Below are 23,276 nucleotides of genomic sequence, written 5' to 3' on the forward strand. Positions count from 1 at the left end.
TAGAAGAAAACTCAAATCTGAGCAGGTCCTTCCTGTGCCTCAAATCCCACAATGTCTATCACCTGTGCAGTAAACCCCAAACCTGAGTATTACATACGAGGACCTTTGTAATTAGCCCAGACTCCCTTTCCAGCCCCATCTCCTGCCACCCCCCCCCCAATCCAGTCACAGCAAAACCATTTCTCTCTTTAGATGCTGCCTCCTCACATCCCCCTCCCCTGACCCTAACCATCCCGCAATCCCACCTTCATGGGGGTGAATTTCGGTCATCCTTGCAGACTCAGCTCCAGATTCACCTCCTTCAAAAGGTCTCTTCAGCCCTCGTATTTTCACACACATGGGGTTTGCCTCTGTCAAGGCATTTATCATAATGGAACCATAACTGTGTTTAACTCTTTTTGCCTTCTTCCTTCTTTAGCTAGACCACAAGCTTCTCAGGAGCAGGAGTTGATCCATTTCTCTGTGGCCCTCGATTTACCAAAATTTATGGAACATATCAGGAAGCCAGCAGACACACACTGAACAAACAGCCACAGGGCAGAGATCAACTTCAGTGTCATTTCTGGGTGCTTTTTTTAATTTTAATTTATTTATTTAAATTCAGTTCTTTTTTTTTTAATTGAAGATTTTTATTTAGGGGCGCCTGGGTGGCTCAGTCATTAAGCGTCTGCCTTCAGCTCAGGTCATGATCCCAGCGTTCGGATGAAGCCCTGCATCAGGCTCCCTGCTCAGCAGGAAGTCTGCTCCTCCCTTTCCCACTCCCCCATGCTTGTGTTCCCTCTCTCACTGCCTCTCTCTCTCTGTCAAATAAATAAATAAAATCTTAAAAAAAAAAATATTTTTATTTATTTGTTTGAGAGAGCGAGCAGAGTGAGAGAGTGAGAGAGAGGGCATGAGTGGGGGGAGGGGCAGAAAGAGAGGGAGAAGCAGGCTCCCCACTGAGCAGGGAGCAGGATGTAGGGCTCCATCCCATGACCCGGAGATCATGACCTGAGCCGAAGGCAGCAGATACTTAACTGACTGAGCCACCCAGGCGCCCCCTAGGTGCTTTCTTGATGACCACCTTTCACGCCTACAAGTGAAACCATGTCCCTGTAAGAGCCTACGGAGGAAGTAGGTCGACCATAGTAGCAGCTTGGTTTGCATGTATAAAACTGCATAAGTGTTTTTGTTCTTGCAAGTTCTTCGCATTGCGCCATACAGCTTACAGAACCAAAACCCCTCTCCCAGGTCTAGCTAAATAGATGACACTGCCCCTGGAGGCCCCTTCCTTACCCCAAGCAGCAACAGAGCCTAAAAAGATCCCCAAATTCCTGATCTGAAACCCTTGGAGCCAAGTGTAAGTTGGAATTCAGAATGTGGGAGATTTTATTTAGTTTTAAGATTATTTATTTATGTATTTGACAAAGAATGAGAGAGAGAGAGCGCAGTAGGCAGAGCAGGAGGCAGAGGGAGAGGGAGAGGGAGAAGCAGGCTCCCCACTAAGCAGGGAGCCTGATGTGGGACTTGATCCCCATGACCTGAGCCGAAAGCAGACACTTAACCTACTGAGCCACCCAGGCGCCCCAGAACTGGAGGGATTTTAGAGAGCTAGTACGTTACCTACGCTGTCTATAATACAACACCCCCGGCAGAGTCAGAGGCGACGCCAGGAATCAATCACTTTAATACTTCCGCAGTGCAACTTAGGAGTAGTAATATGTGGTGGAATAAATAAAGCCTATAAATAGCCTCATGTCAGTTCAAGCGAGTCTTACTGCCAAACTGAGCTTGGGCCAAACTTGCAAAAACAAAATTTTCAGTCTTTGGAGCTTTTAGGACTTCAGAACTGCTGATAAGGGATTGAAGATGGCAGTTAAGAGCATGGCCTGACATAGCTAGGCACATCAGAAAGGACTAGAGTGTGTATGTGTGTACGTATAAAACATGTTTATAAATATACCTATACATTTTATAGACACATACATACACGCATTGGAAAGCCTGGAAGGGGAGAAACCAGTGGGTCAATATCTTGTAACCAGGCCTATCACTGACTTGGGGTTGGGGCTTTTTCTCAAACAGGGCATCACACAAAGGGAAAAAAGTAAATTCAAACCCAAATCCAAGTACCTGACTTCTTTCGAGAATTATCCGAGAAGCAACAAAATTCTTTGTTTCTTTCTTTTCCCCAGCAACACTATTTCTTAATTCAGTTGTTCCTTCTGTCTCCTCCTCTTGCTCCATTTCCCCCTGCAGATTCCCTAGGTATCTGTAGGTACTCCCCAAGATCTAGACCAGAGCTATCCAACAGAACTTTCTGTGATGGCAGAAATGTCCTACAACTTCACTGCCTGAGAAGAGTAGCCACTGGCCACACTGAAACACTTGAAATGTTTCTAGAGCGAACGAGAAACCGGACTTTTTATTCTAGTTACCTAAATTAAATGTAAATAGCCGTATGTGGCCGCCACAGTGAGCGGTACTGGTCTAGGTCACGCTCCTCTTCTACAAGACTCCCCAGTCTTCAGAGTCCGCTCCAAACGGGCTGTCAGTTCTTCCTGAGCGCAGTCCTGCCGCTGTCTACTGCCTACATTTCCGCCAGACATTCTGTGTTGATCCGTCCCAGGTAAAGCTGTGGTTTCACTTCCGGGCCCTCTCCCTGAGCTCTCCCTTTGTCACCTGCACCAGCCCCATCCCTGCCAGCCCAGTGTGCAATCCTGCCATCCGCTCACCCCTCTCGCTGGGCCCCCAGAGCCGGTGGGCCCCCGATGTCTTTGACTTTGTTCCCATGGCTGCCTTCCACCAGGCCATCCTCTCCTCGCTTGTCACCGCAAGACTCTCCTGCTACAGGATCTTCTCCCTACCCAACACTGTGTCTGGACGTGGCCAGACTGAACTCTGATTTCCTGTCTCGCTGCTCTAAAGCTTTCAGCGTTGCACTGCTCCCTGCAGGTTAAGATACAAACTGGTCGAACTGGCAGATGAAGCCCTTTGCAAATTGGCCCTCCTGGCCCAGCTCACCGATCCACCACCTAAAAACAGCCTGATCAAAACAGATAAAATGGCCAGGCTCACCGTGTACGTGTACCCTCACTCCCGCCTCCAGGGGAAGCTCCTCCCATGTGCCGGCCACCCCTGCTGCAAAGGCCAGCCTCCACTCCTATGCCCTCCCCCACGAAGCTCCACGCCCACTGCCACACTAGTCCTCAGTCATCATTTCTCCAACTTCTGAAGGTCCTCTCGTCCACAGAACTTGTGTGGCACTTTAAGAGAAATTAGAGTGTTTGGGGGAAAGGAACGTTGGCTCTGTAATAAAACAGACCTGGCTCTTTAATTGGCTCCATCCATTACCGCATATGAAACCTTAAGCAAATTACTTAATTTGTTTCCTCATTTGTAAAATGTGGATAACACCACCGAACTTACAGAGAAGCCAAAAGAATAACCAAATGAAATCTAAGTGGGTCAAGAGCCTAGCACAATGCCTGGTACACAGCAGACGTGCAGGAACTGTTAGCTCTTTTCCCTCTACCACTGTTTTCCCCAACTCTAACACTCCTAATCCCCCCCTGCTCTGAAGATAAAGACCGTCATTCATCAAATACCCTCTAATTGCTAGGGATTCTCCTAAGTGCTTTCTCTGTTATTTCCAATTATTGGCTTCATTTTGCAAATAAGGATACTGAGGCCCACAGCAGATAGCACCAGATGTGCCCAAGGACACAGAACCAAGCCAGTAAATGGCACAAGTGACATTAAAACCCAGATCTGCCTGACTCCACAGTCTCCCCCTCTGCAGGCACGAGCACAACATCTTCAATGAAACTACCAACGCCCAGTGGTAAGTACTCTATGAGTCTCTTTGGATAACAAAGCAAAAGTACTACCGTGGTGTCCACAGGGTGTGTGGGTATGTGGCTGTCATTGCTGGGTGGAGACCATGTCCTACCCTTGCTGAGCATCTACTAGACAGGTCTGGGAGGACTCTTCCTATCTTCTCAGCCACTGGCCTTTGCATTCCATTTCCAGCACACTAGACGAACCGGCAAAACCATGTGAGCAAAATACCTGACGGTTCAAACTGGCAGCAGTAAGTGAGGTGGGTCAATGCTTACCAGTGACACGGTGTTGTGCACACAGAGGGGCCATGCCATGCGCTCTCGCAGCCTAAGACAGGGCAGCACATACCAGCGAGAGATACATTCAATTGACAGGGAGATACACAGATCCAGATCCAGCCACCCAGAATCCAAGTCAGGCTGTGTCAATGACAGTGACAGTACTACTACTGTGAATGACATTAATAGTGAATACTTCAGGCTTACTACATGCCAGGCATGGTTTTAAACACTCTACATTTATTTAACCTTCACAGCTACTCAGCAGGAAGTGCTCTTGTTATCTGCACTTTACCCAGAAGGTAAGTAGAAGGAGGTTAAGTAACTTGCCCCAGAATACACAGATAGTAAATGGCACAGCCAGGATTCAAACCGAAGGAATCTGGGTCCAGAATTTGTGCTCTTAACCAGGAAACTATATTAACTATTGGAGAGATGTGAAGTTCAGAAAGCATTTCTGGCAGAAGAAACAATTTCAGTACAAAGACATGGCATTATGGTATCCTCAGAAAAAAGGAATAATAAGTAGTATAAACAAGTAGAAAGGAGGGGCGCCTGGGTGGCTCAGTCGTTAAGCGTCTGCCTTCGGCTCAGGTCATGATCCCAGAGTTCTGGGATCGAGTCCCACATCAGGCTCCCTGCTCAGTGGGAAGCCTGCTTCTGCCTCTCCCACTCCCCTTGCTTAAGTTCCCTCTCTTGCTGCCTCTCTCTCTGTCAAATAAATAAATAAAATCTTAAAAAACAAAAACAAAAAACAAGTAGAAAGGAAAAGTTTTGTTTGAGAAGCATTAGGGGATACAAAAGGTTTAGGGCTCAAGCATTTGATTCAAACAGACAACTTGAGTTCTATTCTCAACCCTGTCTCAGACCAGTGAGTGATCACAGTCATGTTACCCACCCTCTCTGAGCCTCAATCTCTCCATCTGAGAAATGGACATCCTCTTACTGAACTTTTGTGCCACAATGTGAGCCCCACAGACCCATAGTAAGCACTTAATAAATGGTAACGGCTAATAATAGTTCACAGTAATACATTTTTTAAACAAATTTTTATTTTAAAGGATTTGTTAGTAATACATATATACTAGTAATAAATGGCCAAAGTGTAAGACTTTGAACACCACGTAGAGTTTGGATTTTATTCTATGATAAAGGGGAGCTAGGGGCGCCTGGCTGGCTCAGTTGGAAAAGCAGGCAACTCTTGATCTTGGGGTCATGAGTTTGAGCCCCATGTTGGGTGTAGAGTCTATTTAGAAAAAAAAAAAAAAAAAAAGGCAGGGGGAGCTAAGTAAATAGCGCACAATGCAGGGAACTCTGGAGAGAAGCCCATAACACAGGGCACCCAGCATTACAAACAATGGAAAGAATCAATTTTTCCCCTTTCAGCCTGGCCACCACCCAAACAGTTCTGTTACTTTCTTAAAAGTTGAATAACCATGCTTCTTAGTTTTCTCTTCTTTTCTTTGCTTTCTTTAGACTTCTCTAAAAACATTCTGCGTCCTGCAAACTGATAAGCCCTGGATTCAAACTCCCATCTGTACCCTGTGCAAATGTGACTTAGGTTGGCAAGGACCAACCATGCCCAGTTCAGCTTTCCGGGAGGAAGACTCCAGGGCAACCACTTCACAGCAACAGGTTGTCGTGGTGACAGACTTTTTCCCTCCAGGCTCTCCCTTCGCTGGACCTTCCGCGACCTGTCTGTGGTCTGCTGATAAAGCTGAAAGAGAAGCGGGCAAGAGCAAACCAGGAAGGGAGGGGAGAGGAGTTCAGAGCATGCCCAGAGAGGAAGGGGGCAGGAGCTGCTCGCGCGACTAGGCACTTTAGGGGTTGAACTGCATGGCTCTCTACAGCTCAAAGCCACAGACCTTTTTTGAGCACCTACCTATGTGCAAGGCATTCAGACTGGCATTTGGAAGGGGGGAGAGAGGATGCAAAAATGCTAAGAACAGCAAGTTCAAGCTTGTAAAAATGTAGCTGAACGAGCAGTCAACAAAGATGAAAATGCAAAGGGCTTTATCCAAAAATTACAAGCGGTCAGAGTTTGAAGTAAGAGGAAATGAAGGGGAGCTGGGGCAGACAAGACTAGATAAGATAAGAGGGGGCTGAAGCCAGGCTGTGCAGGACTTGAACTGCTGTGCAAAAGAATCTGACCTTTATTCGGTGGACGCCAGGGAGTGGCACAACATTTAAGTTCACAGACAAAATAGTAGGGTACGATTAAAGGTAGAGTCTAAGGAGAGCCCTAGGGAGAAGAAGCCTTAAGGTTAGGAAGGCTTGTAAGGAAGCCACTGGGTTCGTGCAGGTAAGAGGCTACTTCCACAACTATGGGACTTCAATATTTTTTTTTTTAATTTTCCAAAAATTTTAAAATTGCAGAAAAAGAATGGGCAGAATGTGGCTATTAGAAGAGGAGAGGGAAGAGTCCAGGATGACTGAGGTTTTCAGTAAGAGAAAAGAAACCAAAGGGAGGGCAGAAGGGAGATGATGGGTAGTTACCCTGGAAGAAATCAGCCTAGGACAGGCCTTGAAGAGAGCAGCCAGTTTCTCAGCTCTGGGAAGTGGGCATTTGCAATTCCTGAATGCGTTTCCCAAATGAAAGCACCTCTAAATCATTCAGAGGTTCTCTCCCTCCCTCTCCCTCTCCCCTTTCCTCAAATAAATAAACAAATTTTTCAAAGTAAATAAATAAAGGGGCACCTGAGTGTCTCAGTCGGTTAAGCATCTGACTTTGGCTCAGGTCATGATCTCAGGGTCCTGGAATCCAGCTCTGCGCTCAGCGCGGGGTCTGCTTGTCCCTCTCCCTCAGCCCCTCCCCCAACTCGTGTGTGTGTGTGTGTGTGTGTGTGTGTGTGTGTGTGTGTCTGTGTGTGTGTGTGTCTGTGCAGGTGCAGTCGCATGCTCTCTCTCACAAATAAATAAAAATCTTTAAATAAATAACTAAGTAGGGCGCCTGGGTGGCTCAGTCATTAAGCATCTGCCTTCGGCTCAGGTCATGATCTCAGCGTGCTGGGATCAAGTCCCGCATCAGGATCCCTGCTCAGCGGGGAGTCGGCTTCTCCCTCTCCCTCTGCCTGCTGCTCCCCCTGCTCCTGCACTCTCTCTGTGAAATAAATAATTCAGAGGTGACCTTTTAGGAGGCAAACATTCGCTCTCCTTGTATAGATGGAAGAAAGGAAAGTCAAGAGACACATCTAATATTGTACCAACGTGCAATAAGGGAAGAAAAATTCCAGGCCACTTAGCCACACACTTTCTTCAAATCCTCATCATTCATCCAGTTTCAGCTCGCCTAAGCATCATCAGTGGTAAAGTCTACAAATTTGTTACAGTATATTTTAAGCAGCAAAGAAAACATTCAAGTCAGTGAGCTTCTATATTCCAACACTGTCTTCCCTCTAATAAATATTGATGCCTCTCTTCCTGAACCTTCCGTCCCTGAGGATTTTTCTGTGCAGAGCTCTACTTCTGAATGAATGTTTGTGGGTCACTTCTCTTGCTCTAGACTCCCATTGTAGAATTCCAACACAAATGTTTTCTGAGGGAAAGAAAAGTCTTGGGGGGGGTGGTTCTCCTGTTCTAGAAACAAACATGAGGTTAAATGGGACAAAGAGGGAAAATGGAGAAGTGAACAACAAAAGGAGGAAGAAAAAGGAGCACACAGTTCTCTTTTGTTTGAAGAAACAAAGTGATTCAAACTCATTTGCTTAGGAGCCGACAGAGCTTCCCACAAAGGTAAAGAGAGGGGATGGGGTATTCCTACCTGCAGAAACATCTAAGAGAATGCCTTTTCTCCACATTAAAAGGATATGTTGGTCACACAGATTTTACTTACTGAAAGAGAGGGGGTTGGGGGGGACTGACCATCCCAGGGGCTATTTTTCCAACATTCTCTACCCTAGTGATCTAGGTTACCCTTTAGGCTGCCCTGAGATATAAATAGCATTCATTTCCTTTCTCAGGCCAGACAGACTTTACTGCTTTGTTTCCTGGGTCCAGGGGAAAAAATACTCACAGCACATCTCATTTGAAATTTGAGTTACTACAAAGCTGCCGCGCTTTGAATCAACCATGGAAATAAGAAAACCACTTCAAAAGACTAAATTTGTTTGTCATCACCACTTTGTTAAATCAGCCCCGAAGAGCCCCAACTTCTGAGTAGTTCTTTTCCTTTCTAGCGCATACCTCAGAATCTTCCAGAACACAGCTCCGGGTCTTTGCATGTGCCCAGGATGAAATGCAGGTGAACGTTTTACAGAAGCACAGGGATGAGGACGGAGGCCTATGCAGGATCCCCCAAGGGGCTTTCTGGGTAAGAGCACCCTCACTTGCTGGGTAGGAATAAGGAGGCATTTGTCCTTACTTCTTTTCAAGGAAAGAAAAAGCTACATAGAGAAGAGCAAATAAGTGAAAAGGCAGAAAAGCCCCCACCTGTGATAGCTGCTCGTCTGAGGCCAGTGCGATCGATGCCTTAGCCCGAGAGGATCAGATGAACAGGCTGCCACTCCACCAGCAGCGCATCGCATTTCAACATCACAACTCAGCTCAAAGACACCACTCTGAACCTGAAAGCACGCACTGCAATCTACAACGCCTACCAAACTTGGCCTGACACCCCTGAATGCAGCAGAGACAAACCAGAGCATGGACATAGAGAGAAACAACAAAGTGAGGTCTTTCCTTTCTCTACCAAGACAAAGGCAAGGAGGGAAGACCAGATTCACCTTGCCCCCAAACTAGTAGGCCTCTGAGGTGCTCCTACCCTTGGCTCACCCTCCAAGGACCGCCGTCCTGCTGGGCTATTCTCTTACCTCTATGTATGGGCTATCAGACCCCTCTCTGTTAGACTGTCAGCTCCTTCAGGGAGCCCCATTTCTCCTGAAGTGCAACACCAGTAGCATTTTAAAGCAGCCTTGTGCCTCGAGCTGGTTCCTCAGGCTATCAGGAAGTGGGTATTTTGATCATATGCATATTGGAAGAACCAAACCCACTACCTCTTTCCCTTGGGGCCTGGACTGTCCAGAACATCCAGAGGAGGCCTAAAGCGTGACTCTCCTCTGAGGCCACAGCAACCCTGGGAACAGAGAGGAGAGACAGAACTGGGGGCGTGGTGCCATCTCTTTTTTTTTTTTTTTTAAGATTTTTTTTATTTATTTATTCGACAGAGATAGAGACAGCCAGCGAGAGAGGGAACACAAGCAGGGGGAGTGGGAGAGGAAGAAGCAGGCTCATAGCGGAGGAGCCTGATGTGGGGCTCGATCCCTTAACGCCGGGATCACGCCCTGAGCCGAAGGCAGACGCTTAACCGCTGTGCCACCCAGGCGCCCCGCGTGGTGCCATCTCTTAACCAATTTTAACACGAGCAACTGAGCAATGAAGAGCATAACCCCACTTTCTGTAGGTGCTGTCATGGGGCTAGATCATTTTAAACCAAAAATAAAACCAAAACCTTGACAATAATTCCTCACCAGCATGTGACCAGGTTTTGTTTTTTGAACAGAAACAAAAGATTCTGAGATCCCTGTGCATTTATTACCCAGGGGCAGACAACTGGCTTCAGAGCTGTCCTGATTTCTCCCAGAAGACCTCGCTCCACTTAGGGAACGAAGCACTCCAGCAACCTGGCGCTGGCACGCTGGCTGCGAAAACACAGCCCACCTCTTCCTGGGGCCACTGGGCCCGTTCTCAACCGTAGGCTCTCACCAGTCCCAGCACCACAGCCCAGAATGTCACGGGAACTGAAGCAACAGCTGTCTCAAGATCAGTACTTGAAGTGAGAAGAGATAAGCCCAAGAAAGATGCCAACTATCAGCCCCATCAGGCGCTTCAACTGTGGCAGCTGCAATGAAGGAAAAGCATGAGCACTGAGGAAGTCCTTTGCTCACCCAATTTCCTCTCATTTTACAAACTTTGTGCAACATGCTATCCCCACCCCCCTTGCCCCAGCCCCTCAGAGTTTCCAAGCCTTATAAGAGCAAGTGGAGTGCTGGCCCACACTTACACCGCTACTTGACAGACTCTTCATCTTTCACAAATGGCTGAGAAAAGGGGCACGAATGGGTACCAGTGGTCATGCCAAAGCTCACACGTAACTGCAGCCGCATGGGCACACCCAGGAGAAGAACATACCAGAGAGCACTTGCAGAAAATCCAGGAGCCGGATAGAAAATCCAGGTCTGCAGGTCCTCCCAAAGCACCAGACTGACGCAAACTTCAGCCCTGGGCCTCTGGCTTTCCGAAACCTCCTGCTCAACAATTGGCCTTTTGTGCTGCACAACGTTCCCCATTAAGGGCTCGGTTTAAAAAATCTAGTCCCTTTCACCTGTAACTTCATCCTGGCCTCCATTGCCTGGGTGGCCGCTCCAGATCTGTGCATAGCCCCACCTATCACACGGGCCGAAGACCGACAAGAGAGCCAGGCAGCCCCACTACACACACCCTTCGTCCCGCAAAGCAAGACACCGTCATGGCGAGCGCACCCCCAACACAAGCCAAACACGGAAGGTCAGGATGGAGAAACTGAGGCTCAGAGAGGGGCAGCGACTGGCCCCAGGTCACACAGCGAGTCAGGAACGGAGCTTTAATACAACCCCAGCCTCTAGATTTCTGAGTACCACAGAGCCATCCGCCTGCCCTCACCACGCCGTTTAAGAATAACATCCCCATGGAACTTCAGTCCCAGCGTCCCCACCTGCGAAGGGCCAGGACCTTGGTCTTTGCCCCGAGCGTCCACCGCCCAAACCGCAGACCGTGCCCACCCGCAGGCCGGTCCCGGCACCGCGCCCCCGTCCAGAGCCCCAGCCCAGCTACCCACAGCCCGCCAAAGACCTGCAGAGTCGCAGTCCCGAGAGCCGGCGGCGGCGGACATTTCCCTGCCTGCCTCTTCAAGCTCTTCATCACGCCGACCGCACCGCCCCGCCCGCTCCGCCCCCAGAGGGGTCCGCCCCGCATGTCACCTCCGCCAATCGAAGGCCGAGCTTCCCCATAGCCCCGCCCCTAAGCGGAAGCGAGCCCGCCCCTGTAGCCGCACGTCTTCCAATCACCACCACCCCTTTCGAGACGGATACCTGCCTCCGCCAATTCCCGCGCATCGCGGCCCCGTGCCTGGAGGCGAGTTCCAACCGAGCGGCGTGGGCGGCTCGGGCTCCGGCCCGGTGCACCTGTACCGAGACAGCCACAGGAACTCAGGATCCGGAGTCGCAGGGTCGAAACCTGTGGCGGGGACATGGAGGGAATGCTGAGCCATGGGCTTGAAGAGCCGGTTCCACCTCCGCGTGACTGTATGCCGGTGAGCAAGTCGCTCAGCCTCCCGGGAGAGTCTCTAAGCGTGTTTCCCTGCGCACTCGGTGCGTTTCAGATTCAAATGCAATAACAAATGTGAAAACTGAAGTGCCCTTCCTCCGTGATAACCATGTGCCAACGTCCGTGCTTCATACGTGTATTACTCCTTCATCCTCACAGGTAGGGAACTATTATCCCATGGCAGCTGAGCTCAGAGACCTAAAGTCTAAGGTCACTGATAGCCGTCAGTAGGAGGGAGTGGGTTGGGTGCTTTAATTGCCCATAACCTCCGTCAGCGACTTGTAAACTACTCCAAATAAACACACACGCTAAGTAAAAGCAGTGTGCTTGCTATGAGATATGCCTTCAAGACAAGTCCTCTCAAAGGCAAGTCCTCCGGTTCCCCCTTAACCAGACTGCCACTCCCTCCTAGAAATTCTTGAACGTTCTGCCTCTCACTCAAACGCAGGTCTGTCTGAGCCCCAAACGCTTTTGGTCTCCTATGCTCTTTTGCCTGCTCTTGTAAAACTGCATGAACCCGACCGAACTGAATTAGATTTGCAAGGGCATCATAAATGAGGAGATTTGGGTTCCAGGCCCCAGTGTGGCACCACCAGACACGGCTTTTAAATTCTTTTCAGCATTTACATACTGTTAACCCATCCTGGGCCTCATCTGTTCCTCACAAAACTCTTGGAGTAGTAGAGAGGGCAGGTTCATATCTCCATCGTACAAATGATAAAGCCAAGGCCTAAAGAAATAAAATATATATTGTTCACCTTCACAACAAGGAGGTGGAGGAGCTGGGATCTGAACTGAAATCTCTGGACCCCGTGGACATGAGTTAGAATCCGGGGTTCCAAACCTCGTCATACGACTTCAGTTGATGAATGATGTTGGGTAAATTACTTACCTTCTCTATGTCAGTTTACTCATCTATAAAACAGGATATCTACTCTTTATTATTGCTCAAAAGACAGAACAGGAGAACGTGGTTGGTGTGCATTGTCTAGATGTCTAGAAAAATGTCTGGGACGTGGTAGTAAGTGCTCATTTCGGGTTACTTCTTTCCTCTGACTGTGGTCTCTTGGTCAAGGTACTTCTACTCCCTTTTGTGCTGCACATTATCCACCAAGCACTAGGTGGAGAAAACCTATTTCCTTTCACCTTTCACCTCACGCCTCATCCTGGACTCCAGTCCCTTTATCTGTAAAATACGAGGGTTGGGCTGGTAGACACCCAAGCACCTTCAGCAGTGAGAGTCCCCTCTTCCCCGGGCCCCTCCCTGAGGAAGTTCACATCAGGACGACTGCTCAGAGAAGAACTTGATTCAGTACAGGTTCCTGCTGGTTGTCCCAAGTGGGGCCCCAGAAGGTAGAGCAGGGAAGACAACCGATAGACACACACCTAAACCTAAAAGAGGGAAGTCAGCCTTGACTCTCTCTCCATACTCACAGCCGGCCTCAGGCTCTGTTCTTCCATTCAACACATACCCATGAAGTATCTACTAAGTGCCAGGCACTGTTCCGACCACTGGGGGTAAAGTTGTGAACACGGCCCAGACTCACTGCCCCCGTGGCACCTTCATTCCTCCAGTTTGAGCTCTCTGGTGAACCTTCTCCTCCCCATCCCCATTACCAGGCCCTAGCCCAAGCCTCAGGGTTTTTTTTTTGTTGTTTTGTTTTGTTAGATTTATTTACTTGAGTGGGGGTGGGGTGGAGGGAGAGAGAATCTTAAGCAGACCCCACGCTGAGCATGGAGTCCGACCTGGGGCTCAGTCCCACGACCCTGAGATCATGACCAGAGCCGAAACCAAAAGCCAGGTGCTCAACTGACTGAGCTACCCAGGAGCCCCTCCAAGCCTAAGTTTTTACACCTAAACCCCTGAAATACAATTCCACTGACCTCCCCGCTCTAGGCTCTCCGCCTCAGCACCAGTTGCCAGAGGAACTTTCCCTACAGGCAAATCCTACCTGTCATTGCTTTGTTTAAAACTCCTACAGCTCCCCACAAGCTGTAGGGCAAAGGCCAGGGTCCCTGTTGGTTGTTCAAAACCCTTCCCGGGCTGCTGTGCTGGCCTCCCCTGGCTCAGCTCCCTCCATACCCTCCTACCCCACGTTCAATCCCACCCAACAACCTGTTCTTCCCTCTAACCGCCCTTCCCCCTTGTTGCCTGCCTGGGAAAAACCTCATTCATCTTTCAGCTCTCAGCTTACACATCACTTCCCCCATGAAGTCTTTCTTCACAGAGCCGTTTATATGGGATAGGGTGGCATGAGCTTAGGAAGCACTTGTAAAAGATTTTGCATCAAAACATAAGAGCTCGGGGCGCCTGGGTGGCTCAGTTGGTTAAGCGTCTGACTTGGGCTCAGGTCATGATCTCAGGGTTGCGGGATCGAGCCCCGCATGGGACTTTGTGTCAGCGGGGAGTTTGCTTGTCCCTTGTCCCTTTCCCTATGCTCAGCTTCCCTCCCCCTGTTTGTGCTGTCTCTCTCTCAAATAAATAAATAACATCTTTAAAACAAACAAGCAAACGAAACCCATAAGAGCTCAAGCTCTGGAGGAGACTATCTCATCCTGTCTCATCCTGGCTCCATGGTTTACCAGCTGTGACTTTAGGCAAGACACCTACCCTCTCTGAGCCTCAGGTTCCTGATCTGCAAAATGGAGATGTTGCTAATACCTACCTTGTAAGTCTGCGGTAAGGAAAATGACATAATGTGTGAAAAGTTCCTAGAATGAGGTCAAACACACATTGTGTCAACAATGAATGTTAGCTAAGTTATGGACCCTCTTGTACAGAAGGAAGAAATAGTTTCTGAGCTCCTACTATGTGCTCTCATATGTGTTATGCTATTTCTTTCTCACAACTCCATGAGGAAGATATTCTTTACATACACAAGTCTAGAAGCCAAGGTTCAGAGAGGTAAGGTGGTTTGCCCCAAGTCACACACAGCTAGGGATCAGCAAAGGTAGGTTTCAAAGGCAAGGGGCTGTGTAGCTTCAAGGTCCATGCTCTTTGCTCTTTACTATTACCCCTCCTACAGGCTCTGTAGCGCAATGGATAGCGCATTGGACTTCTACTACCCCTCCTGCACCTACTAGTAATAATCATAAGATGAGTTATCCTTATTAGTTGAAGCTTTGGAGACAAATCTCCCCCTGCTCATAGAACAAACTTTAAACCCCTTAACCAGGCATTCAAGGCTCTGTATTCTTGTTTCTACTTCCTTTCCCCACTTATGCCAGGCTACGCCCAGAGCCAGTCTCCTTCCTGGCATTCCAGGTGAGCTAAGTTGGAGCCCCCTGCATGTTCAGTCTCTGTGGTGAGACCACGGTGGAAGGGAGGTGTCCCCCGCCCCATTCCCACAGAGACAAGGCGTTGGCTGGAAAGGAAACACGTAATAGTGTTGGGTGACACCTAAGCCCAGCACCTGGTACCTCGGATTTGCATGTTCTGTGGCTAACCCTCTGTTCTGTACAAACTCGCCTTTACCTGCCTGGCTGAAATCCTGATCTAAACAAATTCTGCCCCAGAAGCTGCTAACCTCTCACTGCTAAGCCGAAGCTAGACTCCTTCCTCAGCTGCAGTGGGAGAGAGCAGGGTTCAAGGGCAGGAGAGCCCACGTGCCGAACTTCTCTTGGTTCTAGCTGTGGTTGCCAGAGAGAAGGAAGATGGGCCTCTAGAAGCTGCTGACCGTGCTAACTTGTAAAAGATCCTGCATCAGAATCACAGCCTACCCTGTGCAGCCCTGCCCAGAACCAGGAGGACAAAGGGAGCTCTGCTGGAGCTAAAACTCAGGTCTGGAAATGGGAAACCAGAAATGCAAACACATGGTTGGCTCACAGCCTGAGGGCACTGTGGCCTCATGCCAGCAGCTTTGAGAGGGCACAGAAACTGTGGGGTGTGAGGCCAAAGGGTGGAAAGTCAACTGGCAGTGGGTAAGTCAGTGCCCAGCCAACGCCCCCACCCCACCCCAGAGAGCCTGGGGTCTTACCTACCTGGACAGGCCCTGGCAACTTCTTGGAGGAACATCCTGGTGTGTGAACCAAAGGGCAGCTGGAATACGAGGCTGAGTTCTGCTGCGTCCAGCTGGACGGTCACATCTGAGCCTGCACAGAGGAGGTGGGAACTGAGTCCTTGGCCTCCAGGAACCAAGTGCTACGGCTGGTGGCCCCAGAATGGAGAGTCAGCAGCCCCAAATCCCAAAGCTCCTACGGCCCTGAAGCAGTTCACCAAAGGCTGCTACTGGGCCGTAAGGGAATCTCTGCACCCTGAGCTCCGAATGAACAACGTCCTCACTCAGGGGAGGGGGCGGACCAAGGCTTTAACAGTCAGGAAACCTCGCCACAAGAGTGCTAGACGGGGCTGGAAGAGAAGGAGTTCTCTGACCTGCAGTCTGCAGCACAGTGATCAAGAGTGTGGGCTCCAGAGTCTGGATTCTGGGTTTGAAGCCTGGTTCCACCGGTTACTAAGTTACTTAATTTCTCTGGGCCTCGGTTACCTCACCCACAAAATAGGGATGAGAACGGTGATAACCTCACGGAGTTGTGAGGAAAGCGGCCTAGGATGCCTGTAAAGCTCTTAGCACAGGGCCTGGCATAAGACAACCAGGGATTAAATACTCATTTCTGTTGTTATTACCACCGCCACTACCACTGTAGTCTAGCAAAGGAGATAAGCGTTAAAGAGATTCACCACCGACAGAAAATGTGAGTGACAGAGACCTGGAGAGGCTGAGAAAAGGGAACAGGTATCAGTGAGGCTCAGACAGTTTCAGGAGGCTCGACAAAGGCTTCCTGGAAAAAGCAAAGTGTGAACTGAAGCCCTGAAGGATGAGTTGGCTAAGTGAAAGGAGCTGGGCCGGGGGGGGGGGGGGGGGGGGCTTTCAGGAAGAGGGAACAGCATGTGCAGGAGCTCGGTGGGGAGGCCGTGTCATGTTTGAGGTGATGGAAGCCATCCAGAGGATTCCAAGTACAGCAAGGAGGAGAACGATGGAACCTAGGCCAGAGAGGTGGGCGGGCCTGACCCTGCAGCGTCGTGCAGGCCACAGGAAGGACATCAGCGTGTTCTCACTTCACACCATTCTTCTCTCTGCAGCTCCTCTACCCCCTGCCCCAGCTGGGGCTCACGCTGAAAGGACCACTCACCAAGAATGTAGAGTTCGCCGTCCAGGGACACTGTGGGGAGGGAAAAGAAAAGGCCCTTAGCCACTGAGCACCCTAGCCCCTGCAAGGGCAGACATGACCCAGGGACCCAAAGGAGAGGGACTCATACCACCCAGGCCCTGCGGCACCTTCTTCCAGCGTAAAATCCCGCGAGACCGGCACTATCTGGTCCAAAGAGACATCGTCCCCCGTAATGGCCATCCTCCGGTGCGTATACAGGAAGAGACTAAGGGCAGGAAGCAGCAGTGAAGACAGGGCCCACTGGCCGTCCCTCAGGCCCATTGTGGAGGCCTTGGGTGCTCACATTCCCTCCTTGGTCCCTAGGATGGTGCTGTGGTGCCCAGCTATGCACAATCCTCGTGCCCTCTCTGTCCACGGTGCCCATCAGAGACCATAATTCTACAGATAGGTCCTCAAAGCTGAACGTGTCTCGTTTTGGGGCGCCCCTGCTCTGTGAGTAAAACACGTGCGCGATCTATCCATTGTGTGTGACAGCAACGGCACCACCTCAGCCACCCTTTTCCCTCTCTGACCACCGTTTTGCTCTCTGTAAAGTGGGGGTGGTAGATTAGAAAGTGTCTCATGCCCCTCCCTCCCAGCTCTGAGAGCGTGAGGTTCACCTTCTGGCTCTGAGACCTTTGATTAGTCTTCATTCTCTCTCTCTGCTTCTGTGTAATATGAAGGCGTTATGAGCAATATTGGGAACTTTCTATGTCCTTCACGGTGTCTGAAACATTTTACATGGACTCACTCACTCTAATCTTTAATCTGGACAAACTGAAGAACAGAGGTTGCTTGCTCAGATCATGTGGCTCGGGGGGCACCTGGATGGCTCACGCAGTTAAGCATCCAACTCTTGATTTTGGCTCAGGTCATGCTCTCAGAGATAGAACCCTGCGTGGGGCTCCATGTTGTGCGGCCTGCTTAAGATTCTCTCTTTCCCTCTCCCCTGCCCCTCTCCGCCCCATTTGCTCTCATGCTCTCTCTCTAAAACAAAAAGAAAAAAAAAAGGCCATGTGACTCAGAAGTAATAAAACCTGGACTTGAACCCAGGCAGCCAGACCACGCAACTCAAGGTCTGGACAAGTACATGAAGTCTTCTACGCTTGAGGAGTTTTTTTCATCAGATTTTGAGGATTAAATGAGCTAACACATGAACGGCTTAGCATATAGTGTTCAAACAATATTAAGTATCATTATAAATAATCTAGAAGACTTAGACCCGGCCCCAGAGGGATGGCTGAAGTCCAGCTGGAGGGTAACAGTGAAGAACGACCCCAAGGACCGACAGGCAAGGACCAAACCGCTCACTTACGCATGTTCCTGGCCACCTCGCTTCCGGCGGTGGCGCACGAGTCCCAGGAGGCGGCTCTGCCTGCTGTCTCCCTCGCACAGCACACCTTGTACTGCCTGATGGGTAGGGTCAAGGGAAACCAAAACGACACCCGAGGCCAGGCCTCTGCCAGCCCAGCCCAGCCCAGCCCACCTTCCCTGCCCTTCAGTGGCTCACCCAGATTCACCGTGTGACCTTGGGCAAGTCACTTCACCTCTCTGACCCTTCCTCATCCGTGAAATGGGGATAATAACCCCCAGCGTCACAGGAGGTTGGGACAACAGAGTATTGAAAGCACTGGGCAGAGTCCAGTACCGAGCAAGTACTTAGTAACTACCGGTTTCCTTCTCCCCCGACAGCAAAGAGAGAGGGAGGAGAGCAGATAGACACATAGACATGGTCCATCCCACCCCCCAGGGCCAGGGCGGGCGCTGGGGCTGGGAGCTCAGTGCTGGGAAGGATATGATGATGCAGTACTCCCCCTCAGCCAGGGTCTCCTGGATCGCCATGGACTGGTCCATGCTGGGCCCTGCCGAGTAGACACACCCTGGGGAGACAGCAGATGGGAGCCCCCTTTGGTCAACAAGTTACCTAGGAGGTGATGGAGCTGCCTCAGAGGACTGGGGGCTGGGAGGAGGGGCCCTTGTACAGGAGAGGGTGGAGGAGGCCTGACCGTCCTCCTCCTCCTCCTTAGATGGGCCTTTTAGTTTCTAGGGAGAGGGGCCATCCCTTTGGCCCTGGAGGAATGGACAATTTATTGTACCACCTTTCATCTGGAAGGGCATCCAGTTGTTTCTGAGGGGGGTCCCGTCAACTAGTCGGAAGGTGGGTGCCTTGTCCCATTACCGGAGAGGGTGACACGGTCCCATGGCCCCTGGGAAAGGGCTCTGCCTCCTTTCCTGGGGAGCAGTAGTAGTCCTGCTGGCACCTCTCTGGAAGGTGTCAGTGGTGTGTCTGCTTGGGTTTGGGGGGGGAAGTCCTGTTCTCAGGAAGGGAGGTGTCTCATCCTGGACAAGGACCCCAGTCCTGTTCCACCTCCTTGGAGACAGGAAAAAACATCCCATTGCTCCTTGGCCCTCACCCCCGCCCAGCAGGCCTCATTGCATCAGCCATAGGCCAGGGGGTGTCCGGTTTTGACAGCCGCAGGACGAGGGTCTCAGGCCTCAGTTTGCCCACTCACTCCTGCCCAGTCCTTCCCCGGCTTCCCTGCTCCACACCTGCTCCCAGCCCCCTGCCATTGCTGCCTACCTCCTGAGCTGTCACCGCTGGGTACGTGGGACACTGTGGGACACCGCGGCCCTGGCCGGCTAGTGACTACGTTTCCCAGCAGCCTCTGCGCCACAGGATGGTCAGCCAGCCTGCAAGTCCCAGCATGCCTGCACCAATCACAGGGGCGCTGGGGGGGGGGGTCCCCACCCCCATTAACTCCTTAGGTCCTGGGCTACACTGGGCTCCTGGTTCCGGAAAGGTTTTCTTAATGACTGCTCTAACCTCCACGCCGGCCCTCCAGGTCATGGGGCCAGAGCTCCCCGCCCAGGGCCCGGAAGGAAGATGGCCACGTCTGCCTTAAGGGAAAAAAGAATGCATTTTCATTTTCTCCTGTATTCCATTCTCAACTCCTCTCATCCACGCTGGCCAACTCTGGCTTTCTCTGCACCGAACTACCTTGTCCTGGCTTAAAGGAGAATAGCACTGTTGAAGAACCATCGCCTCTGTTTCCCAGGTGGAGAAACAGGATCACAGAGGTTAAACAGTGTGACCAAGGCCCTGCAGCTACCAAGGGGCTACACGGGGCTCAGCTGAAGTCTCGCTCCAGCTTCTGTGCATTGACCCTGCCACACACGGTCACCTTTCTTCCCTTCTCCCCGTGTGTGTGATGTGTGACGTGTGCATGACGGGAGCACCTGAGCCTGCCTGCCTCATGGGACGGCTGAAGACAACGGATGTGAGTGTGCTCTGTAAAGGGGTAACACTTCCTGTGCACTGACGCAGAGACCCAGTCCTCCTTCTCCTCTTCCCTCTACCCCTCCTCTGGGAGGAGAGAGGACATGGGAGGGGGCCCCTCAGCTCTCAAGACAGTCTGAGGGTGCACTTTATTGCTCTCAAGCCCCCTCTCCTGATTTACCCACTTTCTCCTTTTGGGCTTTGATTTCTGCGTCTAAGATAAGGAGCTTGCCCCAGATGGACAAAAGGGGCCAGCTCGGATACAGGAGTCCAGGACCAGTCGCTCACCCTATTGGCTATGTCCCTGTAAGCTCCCTGAGGACAGGGCTGTTTTTTTCGACATCACCCAGCACAGTTTCTGGCAGAGTTGGCCCTCAGAATGTATTTACTGAATTAGTGAATTAATGAATTGTCTTAATGAACACACTTTCTCTCGAGGTTTGACCCAAACTAAAGGGTCAGTCCTGGGGAAGGAGTGACCACTGTGATCTCAACCCAGTGCCACCTTCTCTTTCACTAAGCTGGGAGTTGCTGCCCTAATGGCCAGTCCAACTCTACATATGTAAACATCTTCCAGAAACAGCACCTTCTTCTCAATCTTCTCCTTTTGCCAGAAATCCACAACTCAAATGCAGCTTAATTTTATTTGAATTTGGTTTCAAAGTTACGTGGGGGATGAGGAGAAAGTGAATTGATTCAGACCCTTAGAGATAAAGGGGTTGGGGTCACCAGGAAAGCAGGGGAGCCCCAATTCCAGCCCCATTATTAATGATAAAGGCTGGAGAGGAAGATCCGGGAAAAGTGGATGGGGCCAGACTTTGGAGTCCTCCCATTTGATGGGGGTCAGGAGGGAGGTTCTGTTTTTCCAGGTGAACCCCAGCCTCTCCTTGGGACTGGGGCTGAGGCCCTGCCCCCTGGGAGTGCACCAAGTTCAGGCCCAGGCCCTGGGAGGGAGAAGTGAGGATCCTGGAACCCAGGCTGCGGACTCGATAAATCCCTTTCACTAAAGATGTAGTTGCGGGAATCAGAGCTGCGGTGGGACCGGGGGCTTGCAGGGCCTACAGGTTCTGCTGGACCCAGCTAGGAGAGTGGGAAGGGAGCAGGGCACGGTGGAGGAGCAGCAGCTTGGCCCCAGCCATGGCTCAGAGCAGGGGGCTCCTAGTGAAGATTCCCATCCAGCTGGAGGCAGTTGCCTGAGGCTGACGCTTGGCAGCACTCCTGGTAGCAAGGCTGAGCCACAGCCCCGGGACCCCCGGGGGTCCCTGCCATGCAGGCGTGGCTGCAGCCTGCACTGTAGCCTGAGCTGGACCAGTTCAGTTGCAAGAAGAGATGGGACCATTCATACTCCACTTGCCCCTGCCCCCCACTCACCGAGGCAGAAAGTGTTAAGTGGGCTATAGACTGAGCTGAACCTCCCTGGACCCCCAGCTCCCTCCCCACTAGGTCAGCTGGCCAGTCCCCAGAGAACATACAGGGTGACCAGAAACAAGGAAGCATGTCATGGAGAGTTGGAAAATCCCAGCTGCTGCCCCGGATTTGGTATAATGCAGAGCTGAGAGGGCCAAGCATGCTGGACCCCAAGCAGCCTGGCTCCCGGCAGGTCTAACTGCAGCCAGATTCAGCTGCTGACCTGCTCTGTGCAGATGGGAGGAGAAAGGCATGCAGTTCTGAGGAAGGACAGCACCGCAATCTTTGGAGCACTCCAAGGGCTCACCTCACAGAAGTCCAAGCCCTCAGGACACATGGTCACAGCTTTCTGCCCTTTGAAGCAGTCACTACCTTAGCAGGAGAAGGTGGCACAGATTTTCCCCTGCAAGACAAAGTGGAGGGCAGGCTGAGGGGCGGGGAACTCTGTTCAGACTGAACAGGGAGTGAATGCCGCGAAGCGAGGCTGGAGCCTCACATGTCTGTCCACTGGTGCTGGCCCCCACTCTGTCCCTGCCTCTGCCTCCCAGAGCAGGCAGGTGTGAAGGAGACACGTTCCTCTGGGGGGCTGGCAGGGTGGTGGTCACCAGGAGTGTAGCGGGAAGCAGCTTGTCCTCTGGGATGGTCGGGTGGCCTAGGCCTGGGAGCAGAGCAGGGCTGCCTGGGGAAGTGCTGTGACACCTCCGCTGCAGGGGGAGTAGGGTGGGGTGGGAACCCCTCTGCAAAGTCCCAGCCCCCACCCCAGAAATGGCTCGTGTGTGTGTGTGGGGGGGGGGGGGGCAATCACAACCTGAAACTCCCCTCCGTGCTGCCACCCTGGACCAGCCCTGGAGCTCGCTCAGCTTCTGTGGAGCTGGTGGGGAGAGGGGGAAAGGGGGGGGCTGGGAGGGGAATCTGGAGGGGGTGGGGCACCAAAGGTACAAAACACAGACCTGGGGAGTGATGAGGAGAGTAGATCTCAAAGGTAAGGGTCAGCCTGACCAGGCTGAGGTTAGGGTGTTGCTAGAGGCTGAGGGTTGGTGAAAACTGAGCTCAGACTTGAGGGCCTTTCAGAGTGGGGGTTTAGAGTTGGGAGCTAGTGGGTGAGCAAGGCTCGGGGGCTGGGGAGCAGCGGGGTGGGGCCAATGGGAGAAGTCAGGGTCGGGGCAGTGGAGGAGGGGCTCTGGCCCCAGGCTGGTGGGGCTGCCCAGCATTAAGTGCCAAGCAGAGTGGGCTGCCACTGCAGCCCCGCAGAGAGCAAGGGCTTGGGCTGGCGGTCCAGTTTTTGGCCCGCAGGCAAGAGCTGGGACTGGTTTCTATTTCCCTGTTGTAACTGAGGCTGCACTGTGGGCCGCATAGTGGGCAGCACTGAGTCGAATCAGCTGGAAGAGGAGAGTGCTGGGAGTGTAGGAGGAGTAGGGACAGCCAGCCTGGACCAAGCTCAACGCCCTGCCCCAACCCCACTGACTCCTCTCCCTCTGCTCAGCATCTCTCCCAGCACCTTACTGCACACAGTCGCCCCTCCCCTGGCAGCCATGCTCCCCGCGCTCTGCTGCATGCTTGGAGAACTTTGCCTCCTGCTACCACATCTCTCCGAAGCAGTAGAAGCTGTGCATATCTGCGGACAGGTGTGACCACTGTGGCTCCATTCCCATGGGGTGAAGGCATCAGGAGGCTCTCTCCTCCTGGACAGGAGCAGGGGTCAGCTGACTTCACCCCAGGTTCTGGGCTACCAGTAAGATCAGCAGGAGAGGAGGAAAAGAAGAGAGGGGACCACTGCAGGGAGCAACCAGCTCAAGGGTCACAGTCAAGGAAAGGCCAAGTGAAAGAGGTTATGACGTCAGGGAAAAGGAGGGGTAGTCCAGGGTCCAGCACGAGTCATGAGTTAGGGTTGATCGGAGAGTCCAGGAAGGACTGGGGTCCCTGGGCTGAGGACAGCCACTTCTGAGCAAAGCAGTCCCCTGGCTACTGTTGGCCACAGGCATCTTCTGCTGAGGTGCCACGGGAGCCAGAGAGTGAAGGATGCAGCTGAGGGCTGCACAAATGGG

At 51.7% G+C, this 23,276-nt stretch overlaps 1 protein-coding gene across 2 annotated transcripts in view; it reads right to left on the reverse strand.

The window, feature by feature from the left end:
- The window catches only part of INPP5B (inositol polyphosphate-5-phosphatase B), a 46,378-nt gene extending 27,172 nt beyond the window's left edge, over positions 1-19,206 (reverse strand). The window contains exons 1-7 of one of the 2 annotated variants that reach the window (XM_026516621.4): positions 19,129-19,206; positions 18,345-18,427; positions 17,863-17,957; positions 16,676-16,773; positions 16,530-16,559; positions 15,381-15,491; positions 11,169-11,309 (exon numbers count right to left, since the gene is read on the reverse strand). In XM_026516621.4, coding sequence (XP_026372406.1) covers positions 11,169-11,309; positions 15,381-15,491; positions 16,530-16,559; positions 16,676-16,773; positions 17,863-17,957; positions 18,345-18,401 — 532 coding nt within the window. In that variant the 5' untranslated portion in view covers positions 18,402-18,427; positions 19,129-19,206. Of the gene's footprint in view, positions 1-11,164; positions 11,310-15,380; positions 15,492-16,529; positions 16,560-16,675; positions 16,774-17,862; positions 17,958-18,344; positions 18,428-19,128 lie in introns of those variants that run through there. The other variant, XM_044390421.3, reaches the window with a different exon arrangement.
- Between the last annotated feature and the right edge of the window lie 4,070 nt (positions 19,207-23,276).

Source organism: Ursus arctos, unplaced genomic scaffold (genome assembly GCF_023065955.2).
Source record: "Ursus arctos isolate Adak ecotype North America unplaced genomic scaffold, UrsArc2.0 scaffold_32, whole genome shotgun sequence".
Classification (NCBI taxonomy): domain Eukaryota; kingdom Metazoa; phylum Chordata; class Mammalia; order Carnivora; family Ursidae; genus Ursus; species Ursus arctos.